Below are 12,453 nucleotides of genomic sequence, written 5' to 3'. Positions count from 1 at the left end.
TATCGAACCAAGTCTTGATAGCTTCAACACTTCAATGCCAACCTCGTGGCCACTGTCGACGGGGATTCAAATTCCTTTGCCGACATACCGCAGCGCCACACGGCACGACTCCTTGTTACAGAATTGCTATCCGCAGTCCGCGTTGCTTCCAAATCAACCAGTGACGACCTGGGATGGAGCCTATTGTGGCGTTGCTTCGTTCAGACCATCTAACGAGATGCCCGCGGAGGACTCGGACTTCTCTGTATCGTCGCGGACATCAGGGATTCCCCCGTCGTCACCCTATGCTCACTCGGACCGATGCTTCCCAAGTAGGAGCTCCCCGATTATCAAGATTGAAGAGGAATACGGCCATGCCTTACCTCAGCTTTACTCCGTTTCAAGCAACGTCAGCCCAAGAACACAGCATTCTCACGTCAACCTAGGTGACGTCTATAATCCACCTGAACTTGCAGACGACCGGCAAGCGACAACGCCCCCTTTCGTGCCCGTAAAAGTCGAAGAAGATTGGAAACCTGTTCTGCGTCCTCGCCCAGCAGGACGACCACACCAATCACAATCGAATTCAATAAAGGAAGAGCCACAGCAAACGATCATCGAGGATCGAAGGAAGCGCGGATATACAACGCCCATGAACGCAGTGTGCTATTGCGAAGAGTGCGGGAAGCTCTTTCAGCGGACATCAAATCTCAAAGCACACATGGACACTCACAAGCCTGATCGTGAGCAGCCCTGGGCCTGTCGGTATTCTGGATGTTCACGCCGGTTTGTTCGCAGGACAGACATGACACGACATCAGGAAAGCGTAAGTCACTTGCTTGTCCTCCTTATTCATCTTCCGTCTACACCTCAACGTTCTGACTGCAAAAAAGGTTCATGTCAAGTCACGAAAGTTCCAGTGCGCGATGTGCAACGGCTCTTTTGCCCGGAAAGATACTCTCAGAAGGTGAGCTTGTCCGATAGGATCAAATTTGGCGGGACTAACGATCGCTCTCAGACACATTGATGACGGCTGCCCTCAGAGGGCGGAGCACAAAAAGCACATCAAACGAGAGCGCCGTGCCTCGGATACACAATTATCGTCCCGACATCCTGGAGACTTTTCCGGAGACTTTGTGGCCCCCAAGATGGAGCAAGACGATTGACAGATTCCCACGCTTTGTTACCTACCCGCGTTGGTCGAGAATCTTGCGTTCCTTTCGGCGCTTATGAAACTGTGCGAGAGTTGCGAGAGGCACTCGTTGGGTGGAGTGAAGCTGTTGCCTCCTGACAGGCTGCATGCTGCAGCAGCGGCGAGGCTAAGATGGATGTGGCGATGCGGATGTGTGAGTAGCGAACATGCCGTTTACCCGTGGGATGCGGCTAAATCAACGCGGAAAGAACGCAGCGTTGCAATTTGCGGTGACAATCTCGCTACCATTGCCTTGGGATCATTCACAGAGGAGCAAAGGACTGGCAAAGTTACGACTGATGTTTAAAACTGAGTGCTACCCTAGAGCCAAAAGAGGTCTCCTGAGCGATTTGCGGGCGGGCCCGGCCTCAGCGCGGCTGGGCCCCTCGGGCGATTGCACGATGTTTCTAGCTRCCTCATAGACGCTCGCTCTTGATTGGTGTAAATGGAAAGATCTTTCGGGGAACATTGTTCCATTGGCCGCTTTTCCAGCCCTCACTCGAGCTTGCTCGTTACCCGTAGTGTGCCGCCAGTGCGTTCGACGTGGGGTCGACAACCAGTCGAGGCTCAACTTTCCTCCTTGCAGTATAGCATCCGTGTTTGCCCAACAGTCCCTTAACGCTTGGGCACGGATGTAAGTTTCATAAACTCCTGCCATTGGTGTCGTAGCGAAGACCATCCCTCATGGGATACGATGTCTCAGATGAAGAGAGATGGCCAGCTTATCGACTCGTTAAGGTCCGTCAATAGTGCACGTGTCTGTGCACTTCACACTATCGTGCGGACCGGTGAGTAACTCATGCTGCCGCATGCCGCAGAGCTACCGCGCTACAAGCCTACAAACATCATGTTTTTGATTGACAACACCCCGTGTGAAGAGAGCTAYCTATCGAAACTTAACCTACGATCAATCCTTCGAACCATGTGTACCAATAACCTGGAACATCGAGAACTCGGTCTTGCCATGCACAGCCTCGTCTGCCTGTTCCCTTGAGCGGATCGATGGTGGGTCTGTCGAAATATACTGAAGTCGCCGTCTTCTTGCCGTCGATCCCAGTACCCTGCTCATAACCAAGTGGGACTCTTCAGGACATCTTTACCCGCTAGACTGCCAAGTTCCAACACTCTCTGAGACTAGATCAGGGGTCTCCGAGAAGTATCGAAAGCAGCATAGGTGCGCAGTCGCACGAGCTTCATCAATCATCACGCTCCATGATGTTGACGCTGGAGCTAGCAAGCATCTTGATTCCTGAGAGGAGGAAGACTGAGATGATATGCAATCCTGCGGRTCTCATCACAAGCATGCGCTAAGTGACGCCATTTTGAGGGGACCGGAGCGTGCAGCGCATGTGGCCGTCGTGTGGCCCCGGCTCTTGTGCGACAAGGTTCAGTATCTTGGCTTGTTCTGGCAGAGCATCGATCATCCTGAAGCGGGATCTTCTCCTTGTGGACGACAATAATCGCAGCCGGTCAAACTTCACGCAACCGCCGTGAACATGATTGYCCGGGAGCATTTGGCCGGATCGCTTGTCCGTGATCTTCGCGCCGTGGGAGATACACAAGGGACGGGAAGGGGTCCGACAGACCTCACGATGAATCGCCATGCGTGCGCATGAATTGACCGTCATGTGATCATCATCCGTGTGGGTTTCGCTTGCACCGTCGTCGCAGAGACAAGTCGGTGAGGACAGGCGGGTCGACCAGCAGGCGCATGCACATGTCTTGCATCGTCTTGATAGCAGTCGCCATATCAAAGAGCATCTCATGGCCAGCTTTTCTGCATACCGCTGACATGTCCTACTGTGTGATGATCGGTCCCTCCAAGGCGCTGTGTGCGTACGAGAGGGTTCTGCAGGCCGACGGTTGAAAGCTCTGCGAAATTAACCCAGGCATTCCAAGTCTGGAGAACGACCTCGTATGTGGCAGACGACTGTTGGAGACGGCATAAGAGAGCTAAACATAGGACTCTGATGAAGGAAGCAGCTGGACTGGTGCTGAAGGACTGATGCTGAAGGACTGATGCTGAAGGACTGATGCTGAAGGACTGATGCTGAAGGACTGATGCTGAAGGACTGGTGCTGAAGGACTGGTCCGAAGGCAACCATGCAGAATAGGGCGACGAGTCCCATCTTCAACCACACCGTCTGAATGACATGGGAACGGATAAGGATGATGCCATCGCCCACATACGTTTGAGAAACTCCCGTTTGGTACTCTGGCAGCATCAAAAATAGAAGCTCGACTGGACGCCGCTCCGCCAGGCTGAGACGTACCGTACCGGCGATTCTACCATGGTTCGGGTTGACCATCTCCGCGAGTTCAGCCTACGCCAGCCACATGACCCTCAATGTGCCACCATCCACAGCTTTAATGCCACCGCTCGTTCCACGAATGCCATGAAACGCGGTGAGCACGGCGGACTCGCATCGATGTAGGGGTTCGTTGCTACTCTGTTTGCTGGACGGATTCAGATCTGACATCCCACCCCACGTACCTTTGTCCACGCGGTGATGAGTGCCAACCCGCTCCGTTAGTGCAGAACTCTGGGACGAACTACAGCTCCGTACGGCTTTCGTTCGACCGCCCAAAAGTCCTTGACGCATCGCGCAAGCTGAGAGCTTGTGCAGTACAGCTTTCACGGGTCGTCTTCCTTCAGTCAACATGCATTTGAAGCTGCGTAAATGTGACTTTCAAAGCCAGAATTGACGGCAAAGACTGCCGCTCGCAATATCCCGTGTTAAACGTCTTCGGGTGCGGCACCAGCTTTTGAAGCAGCCTCTTTTCCCCACAAAGTAAAGATCTACTTTTTAGGAACACGGCGAAATGCTTGGACGACCGAGGTGGCGCTATGTCGGATCTGCATTCCGTCGATCCTTTGGAGAAACCGCACGAGCAGCGTGAGGAATGCGGTCCTCGTCGTCTGCGGAGATGTGACCCTCGACATCCCTTCGCGACTTCGCGACACCGCAAATTGCCCCTTACCTTCATGCTCATCCTCGGTATCTGGTTCTCATGCAAGTCCACAAACACGACTCGATTCGGTCACACTTGAACACTGCGCGTGGTGGGAGGATTCCCAGGTCCGCGGAGGCAGGACACGCTTCCGCTTGCGATCCTCGATCCTGCACATACCAGCAGTGCATACCACCACCCACTCAGCCGGGTGCGGTAAAACTCTAGGCAGGTCTTCTTCCGTCAGCAACCATCAAGACTGCGTCCAAGGCCGAGTAGAACGCTGGACGATTTTCTGAGCCACGACTACTGCGAATTTCTCATTGAAGTCCTTTTACAATGGATGCATAGCATTAAGTCGCCAGCCGGCGCTTGAGGTACTGCACCATTCATAATTTTGCAACTACAGAACCACTCTATCAAATTGACCGATGCGATCTCGTGCTAGATTTCCATTTCCCTCTGTTTCTTCCGGCCCAAGGGAAAGCTCTTACAATGGCCTCGAGTACGCTACTCCGCGCGACCGCTGTGCAATCCTCACAAACACCACAGGCTCTACAGCAATACGGCTCTTTATTGTACTCGCTGGAACCTAGAGCATCGGCATTAGGCTCTGACCCAAATTTCAACGCATCTTCAATTCTGGCGCGACAACAACAACATCGTCTTCAAATTGTAGCCACGACCTTCTCCAGCGTGAGCGTTTTCGCCACACTATGCGCCTTGTACTGGTTCTGCATGATGCGGCGAAACTTCCGCCGCGATCTCGTTCTGTTACTTATCATTGGGGACTTTTGGAAATCTCTTTGGTTCCTTATTGGAAGCATTACAACGCTGGTGCGAGGCCAGATATCAACGGATAGCCATTTTTGTCAAGCTAGCGGATATTTTCTACACGTTGGCGCAGAGGCTTGTGACTTGGCCATCTTCTTGATGAGCCTGCACATGTCTCTACAGATCTTCCCGCCTGCTCGGTCGATGCTCGGACACGATGGTCTGTATCGGATACGATGGTGGGTTCTCGCTGGATGGATCATCATCCCGAATGTGATTGTCTCCTTGGCTTTTGTGAACTCCGCCTCGGCTTTCATAGCCCAGGGCGGATTTTGCACACTGCCCATCCGGCCATTTTGGTATCGTCTTGCACTTTCCTGGGTACCGCGATACTTGATATGGTTCTTCATCTTCGGAGTGGCGATTCGGATTTACCTTCACGTTGGATACGAGTTCAAAGTTTTTGGGATGGAAGCAGACCAGAATAGTACTTCGGGCATCGGCATCACGAATAGCAGAGTCACGCAACTGTCGCAGACAGGGCATGTTGCAGCGACTATGCAGTGGTCACATTCCAATCGTTCGGACGGGGCAGATGCCGAGAAGCAGGCATGCAGAGATGACAGCATTGCGCCAGACGACGATGTTGAGACCAACACTCCTCCTCAAAGGCCATCATTTGCAGCCTTGCCCAGCTTCGACCCCAAGCGACGACAGTCGGTACCGAACTGGCCCACTCTTTTCGGAGGTAGCGTCCTCGGTCGTGAAGAAATTCCAACAGGCCAGAACACGAGGCCCTCGAGCAAAAGCAACCCTGGCTCACGTCGCGGCAGCAAGCAACTGGGCGCCGACCCGGCTGTGAGCGCTGAAGACTTCGCATTGCTACCTCCGATCACCTCCTTCCAACGGCAAGGCTCCTCTGCATCGACAGCAGCTTCAATGAAGTCTGCAGCACCTTCCGACATGCCCTTGGCAGCATTGTCTCCCATCACAGAGCACCGATCTACCTCCGTCATTCAATCGCCGACACTGATGCAAGAGGACAACGATGCGACTCGAGCCATCACGCAGCGACGAAGAGCAATACAGCGTCAGCTCCGTTTGCTGTTCATCTACCCAGTCGTCTACCTTATAATGTGGGTAATGCCCTTTGTCGCGCATGCGATGAACTACAGCAATCATTATGCTCAGCATMCGGTTCTTGCCGTGAGTGTACTCAGTATCTTTGCCCAATGCATCATGGGATCCGTGGACGTGTGTGTGTTTTGCTGGCGCGAGAAGCCTTGGGGACATGTCCCTGGCGCAGATGGAACTTTCTTGGGCAGTTTCAAAATCTGGGAGTTTTCCGGTCGGTGGGAAGATGGGAGAAGTAATGCTCACACCACCCGACAAAAGGAGGGAAAGAGTGAATCGACCGCAGGCTTCCTCACCTCGATCAAAAGGTGGAGCATGAGCAAAAGTTCAAAGTCTTCACAAACGCAGGACGAGGTCATTCAAAACAACTCAGCATCACCTCAACCGCTGCCTCCGCCGCCTCCGCCTCCACCCAAGAGGATTCAGCATCTGCGGATAAACAGCGGAAGAAGCGATCGAAGAGTCATGGACGCTGAGCGTGCACAAGAACGTTTGGCACTAGAACGTGCGGAATTTGCTCAGCGCAATTCAAGAATAGGGCAAAGTAGACAGGGCAGTGAGCCCTCTGATCAAGTGCATCTTTCCCCGCCATCAAGAGAATGGTGGGATCGGCACATGAGTCTGGGAGATATCGATGATCATGTCGTGCTACGATAGCGAATAGAATACTGCTAAACGATTACAATCACTCTCAAGTGCCACATCTCAAACAGAAGAAATACTTTTGAATGACTACAGAGTCGAACTGTGCTTTGCTCCTCAAATTGAACAATGGACGAAACGCTGGTGTTGCTCAGGATATCCACGTCCATCGCCGAATTCACCGCTAGGGTAATGGTCCTGTTGATGTTGATGACAAGGCGGGGTATGCGTGGTATCAAGATGAGATTTGGAGTAGGGAGAAGCAACATTGCTTGGCGTTCATATGAAGCCCACTGCGTGGGCGACGAAACGTGAGTGATCCCCATCCTCTCCCCAACGTGTCTTCTTCGCTTCTTCACCAAAGTGTATGCTAGATCGTGTCATCACCACTGTAATGTAATGAACGTCGCCGCAAAGTCAATCGGATGCCAGTATCTTGGTTATCTGGTCGTAGCATGTCCAGCATTGGAGCCAACATGCCGTCTCCTTCCCACCTTCCTCAATTCAGTGGCCATCAGTAATTTCCTTGACCAGCACAAAGATCGCAGAATAAGGGGTGGTAAAGTATGCTTTATTCGCTTGATGTGCCTGCTTGCCTCGATTCATACAGCAAAAGAACTCCCTCGCTTGGAATAAACGACACAATACTACTACAACTAGCATTACCATGTGCGCATACAGGTTGCATCGCTCCTCATCGCCACGCGACCATCTGTCCTACCCAATGACGCCTCATCGACGCACGAGTTCGGCGCAGCGTGGTTCTCTTTCAACGTGACCCACTCATATCTCATCCATCCTAAAGACGCTCTTCGTTCAGTAGTCCGTAGAGGTTATTAGACCTGACATACTTGATACTCTTGTCGACAACGCGTGCGGGGACGGGCTCCTAGCTCGTCTTCGCCGGAATCGCGACAGGTGCGGCTGCAACTACAGCGGGGCCTTGGTTGCGACCACCGCGGGCTGCCTTGTTGTGTCCTCTCTTACTTCCGCCCTCGTTCGCACCATCTGCGGTCTGCTGCGAATTCCTCGACCCCGGACCCGAAGGCTTGCGAGCCCCACCCAGGTTGACCGGCGCAACTTGGAAGCACAGCTCACTATTATCTCTGCCTCCTCGTGTGCTCTTGTGTTGCCGGCCGGAAGGCTTGCGGTCTTGATTGTTATGAGCTGCGTATAGCTTCTTCGCATTTCCGTTGCGCTCGCCTCCGATGTAATGGCACATTTTGTTCAGCCTCGTGAGCGGGACGTTGGCGAAACAGCCGGTTGAGCTCGGTGGGAACAGGATGTGGTCGTTGCTGTATATCGTCTGCGATTCCACCTGCTTGTGCACCTTGGAATTGGATCCCATCTTCAGCATGTTCTTCATGTTCTTTGGCGGCGCGGAATTGTCATAGAAGGTGTTGCGTGGGATAGCGACCTTTGGGATCGATCCGAAGCTCAGCTCCTCGTAAAACATGTCGTCAATGGTTGGCTTCGAGACGACGGCGCCAAGGCTCGAGTCGGCGCTAATCTTCACTTTTTGCACAAGAGGCAATGAGACCGTCGCATTGGCGACCTGATCGTCCAGGCTCGTGCGAGTGGCTGGGGCCACAGCGAGCGACATCTTGGGCGGCGTCTTTGGTGGAGACGGCGGAGTCTCAGTCTGAATGCTCGCGCGGCCGAAGAGGCCATTGAACCGTGATTGCCAAACGTCGGACTGTACAAGTGGGCGCGCAGCTCCTGGAGGCGCTGAAGGCCGCTGTGGCATAAGCACAGATCCGTTCTGCATCGGCAATTGCTGATGAGCTGCAGGATCAGCAGGCGGGAGACGGACTTTGGCAAGAGGACGCGGTAGCCTCACGTGCGGGTGCGTCGAGTCTGCGCCTTGGTTCACTGGATGGCCATCAGCTTCTGGAGGCGGCGGAGACTGCTCTTTGGAAGCGATGATTGGGGCGAGTGGCGCCATGCGGTAATTGACATTTCCATTGTTTGCGACTGGCGGCATGTGTGGCAACCCGTGCGGTCGACCGATGGGAGGCTGTTGCCCACCGTGCGCTGGATTCTGAGTGAAGTTGGGAATTCGGACGGTGTTCTCAACTGCGGGCTCATTGCGAATGTCCTGTGAAGCGAAAGCGGCCGGAGGTGGGGTCTTCTCTGTGGGCAGCGATGTCAAAGGTCGCGAGCCGGTCGGAGCATGAAGAGTGTGCGCGGCTTTCTCGTAGCGGCGGGGAGCGCCCAGAGGGCCTTGATTCACGATTGTCTTCTTGAAAGTCTCCTCGAACCTGGTGTTTGCGGTTTGCGAAGGGGCTTCCGCCATCTCCCGTCTTCTCGCCGCGGCGGCAGCTCCATCTTGAGCGAATTCGCCAGAGAGCTGTTGCGAGACCGCGCTCCATGCGCCACTTGCGCCACTTGCGCCGGGTGGCGCACGAGTTGCAGCGGACTGCGGGCGATGCTGCTGGCTCTGTGTGCGAGAAGGTGGGCCAATTGGTCCTGGCGGATGAGCCTGCCTGTTGCCAAGGCCATGGGCCTGTGTTTCTCCATTGCGTCGTGCTTGACCGAATGCATCCGGTCGCGCATCGATCCCAGGCGGTGGGTACGCACGTTGCTGCTCGCCCAACTGCTGTTGGTGCATGTGCGGTGACCGCGCCTCCGCATCAAAGCTCTGTGGAGAGATTCTCGCCGACGTCGGGGTTGTGCGATTCATGCCTGGAGGCRGCGGAAGTGAGGCGCCTTGCTGATTCATGGGAAGAGGCGCGAATGCGCCAGCGGTTTGAAAGGTCCCGTTCCCTATCCCAGATGTGCCCCACACGTTGCTGTTGGGTGCAGTGGTAGGCCACGGAGTGAAGCTATCACCCCCACCGAGGTTGTTTGGCGAGCGACCGAAAGTCTGCAGCGGGCGGTCGCCGGGCGACGAGTACGATGATGGAGCTGATTTGTATGTCGCGGTGTTGGCCTGCTGGAAAGGACCGCTGCGGGGCGCCTGTCTCTGCGTCTGCTCGACTTCCGATCTGTCAGGTGGTCCGACGGGCTGTTGCTGCTGCTTTGCATGTGGCGCCGGTGGAGTGTGTTTCTCGGATTGTGCGGGCTCATGTTGCAGAGTCTTCGCCTCGAGTGATTCAACAATGGTGGAAGGTTCGACGGGTTTAGCCGGGTTGGGCTGTGCGACGGGCGCAGGAGCTGGCTCCGCCGCAGCCTTGGGCGTGTTCTTCGCTGCTGCCGCTGCTGCTGCGGCCTCAGCCTCCCGCTCCTTCTTCGATTTCCCTGCGCCACCAAGAGCGGCCAGTTTTGCTGCAAGACGCTCTTGTTTGGCGGCTGCCTCACGCTCTTCCWCTTCCTTGCGACGCTTCTGGGCAAGCTCACGCTTCTCCTTCATAATCTGAGCCTGCATCTTCACTGCATCCTCGGCGGAAGGCGCAGCGTCTGCTGGAGGCGCAGTTTCTGCAAACGAAGGCGAAGGCTGGGCATCTCCTGCCGGACGTGCGGGCATTTGCTGCTCCCATGCCGATTGTTGAGAAAAGGTCGGCTTTGCGGGATCGCTTTTCGCGACCGTCTGCGGGACACCCTCAGAAACAGGGACCGGGAGGTCGTGGCTTCGCTGCATCGACATGCGTCGAGCAGCGGAATTGCTACTCTGGCTCACACTCGATCCTCGCCGCTTGTTACCCCAGCTACCATCCATCTGAGCACTAGTACGAGATTGGAAGGCAGCAGAAGGCTCCGCAGGCGGAGGCCCTCCATGTGACTGTCGCTGTAGCACGGCCGGCTTGCGGAAACCGTCATGTTTGACGGAGCTCCGACGACCTTCTGGCGCTGGCTCGTAGCGCCCATTCGCCGAGTTGAACAGCTCCCTCGCGCCACCTTCGCCTTCTTTCCAAGATCGATCAAACGTGTCCGCGGCGATCTGTCGGGTAGGTGCTTGCTGGGGCTGCTCATACGAACGCGCGTCTTGCGAGGCGAGCGGTGCGAACTGTGCAGGAGCATGTGATGCTTGCGTGGGTGGATTGATCGCAGACACGGTGTCCGGCTTCGGAACCGGCTTCCAAGGTGAAGTCTGCGGAGGTGCAGTATTCTTGGCTTTTAACGACGGCTTGTCGGCTCCAGAGGCGGTAGGACCATTCAATTTGGCTTGGATCGCGGCGGCTCCAGGCTTAAGAATTTTCATGCTTTGACTGTCCGATCGCTTTGGTGCGAGGATTGGCTTGACGATATTGACAGGCGCGGGAGCCGATGCTTCTGGCTGTGCTGCAGGAGTTTCTGGGGTTGGTGCAGCAGCAGCAGCAGCAGCAGCAGCAGCGGGCTCCTGGGCTTGAGGCTGGGTTCGTGGTGCTAGATGCAGCACAGTTCGCTGGGCCGGTGCCTGAGGTTGTTGCTGTACTGGACGCTGCATGATCTGCGGCTCAGGAGGTGCAACTTCYTGAGGAGCGACTGTGGACTTGGTCCCGTCCATCCACTCAACAGCTTCCGGAGCCCAGTCGTCCTCATCGTCAATGTCGGCCCATTTTGAATCGTTACCCCCCTCATCTGCCTGAAGGCGTGTCGCGAGGTGAATGCCGTATTGTTGTTTAAGCTCCTCGTCTGTGAACTGTTTTGGGGGCGCCTGTGGAACCGCTAGCCATGCTGTCAGCCTTTTGGTCACCATCACCGCATAATTCACAACTTACGTCTGTTCTTGTTCCAAACCTTGCTGGCGTCTGGCCCTCCTACGCTCTGTGGTCCAGGACGAGCCTTTTGTAGATTTCCCAAAGACGGACCCGCTTTGGCAACAAGTCGTGGACCAATCTTTGCACTCAGTGTCGCGACGGATGCTGGACTCGCTACGAAACCGTCAGACCTCATGCCCTCTCACTCTTTGTTTGAGCTGTACTCACGCTTTTCTCCAACCTTGCTAGGAGCCGCAGCCGTGGTTGGCGCAGCTTTGTTCAGGAAGTTCTTCGTGATCGACACTTTGCTGAACGTGGCTGGCTTCTTGACGGAATCTGAACGGACATGGTTCGGATCGCCCTTCTTCTCCGTATCCGATGCCACGTCTGCAGCGCTCCTGTCATCTCCCTGACTTCCATCTTCACCTACCCTCTGATCCCCATCTCCACGTTGCGCAGACGCATCCACTAGGTCTGGTGCGGGTTTATGCGCAGCTTCGCCAGCACTTGGCTCTGCCGCATCCTTCACCGCAACTGATTCTGTAGGTGCTGTTGAAGTGTTGTTGGAATTTGCGAGCTCGTTTGCGCTCTTGGAGACATCGGTCGCGCTGTCTGTGTCAAGGTTGCTAGAGGGTTGGATTTGCTGAGCGCCATCGGTGGCGGGTTCGGCGGCGATTTGGCTCGATGCAGCGTCGACGAGCGGGGCGCTCGTCGACTGGGGTTCGTTTACCACATTGTGGCTGCTCTGCTCTGCCATAACAGTGTTCTGGGCTGTGATTGATGTGTCAGATAATGTCGATCCGACTGTTCCGGCTTTTGCGACTGGCGTGAACGAAGCTGAATCGAGATGGAGAGCAGAAAAGCTGAGCGCACACGGTCTACCAAGCGCGCACGCCAAGCGAGACCCCCAGAGAAGGATATCGACTGGGCTAGAAGGTGAATAGAGCAAGCAGGAATGAAGAAACCCACCTTAAATGCGCTTTCCTTCCACGGTGGCTATCTCGGACTCAGGGCAGCGTTGCTTTCCTCGTTCTCCTTGATCGAATCGTCGCCGGGTTCGCGGTGTAGTTTTACGCGTGGGGCGACTGGTGAGCGGGTGTCCGGCTGCGGCGAGCTCGGAAGGGAAGGGCGAGAGGTGTTGGTGGAGTGTTGATGAGGTGT

The 12,453-nt window shown here is 55.2% G+C and overlaps 3 protein-coding genes; 2 read left to right on the top strand and 1 right to left on the bottom strand.

The window, feature by feature from the left end:
* Window positions 1-784: 784 nt before the first annotated feature.
* On the top strand, window positions 785-1,145 carry RCC_10932 (uncharacterized protein; the record flags this gene model as incomplete). XM_023776158.1 has 3 exons in its annotated part: window positions 785-805; window positions 873-946; window positions 998-1,145. 3 exons carry the CDS (start codon window positions 785-787, stop codon window positions 1,143-1,145), a joined length of 243 nt encoding a protein of 80 aa, XP_023631926.1.
* A 3,473-nt stretch (window positions 1,146-4,618) lies between these two features.
* RCC_10931 (uncharacterized protein) lies at window positions 4,619-6,688 on the top strand (the record flags this gene model as incomplete). Its single annotated transcript, XM_023776157.1, has 1 exon — window positions 4,619-6,688. The coding sequence occupies one exon, from the start codon at window positions 4,619-4,621 to the stop codon at window positions 6,686-6,688; it is 2,070 nt and encodes a 689-aa protein (XP_023631925.1).
* Window positions 6,689-7,562: 874 nt separating this feature from the next.
* RCC_10930 (uncharacterized protein) lies at window positions 7,563-12,049 on the bottom strand (the record flags this gene model as incomplete). XM_023776156.1 has 3 exons in its annotated part: window positions 7,563-11,260; window positions 11,314-11,466; window positions 11,521-12,049. 3 exons carry the CDS (start codon window positions 12,047-12,049, stop codon window positions 7,563-7,565), a joined length of 4,380 nt encoding a protein of 1,459 aa, XP_023631924.1.
* Window positions 12,050-12,453: the final 404 nt, after the last annotated feature.

This window comes from Ramularia collo-cygni (genome assembly GCF_900074925.1).
Source record: "Ramularia collo-cygni strain URUG2 genome assembly, contig: RCC_scaffold25, whole genome shotgun sequence".
Lineage (NCBI taxonomy): Eukaryota > Fungi > Ascomycota > Dothideomycetes > Mycosphaerellales > Mycosphaerellaceae > Ramularia > Ramularia collo-cygni.
This window is presented reverse-complemented; position numbering and strand designations above follow the sequence as displayed.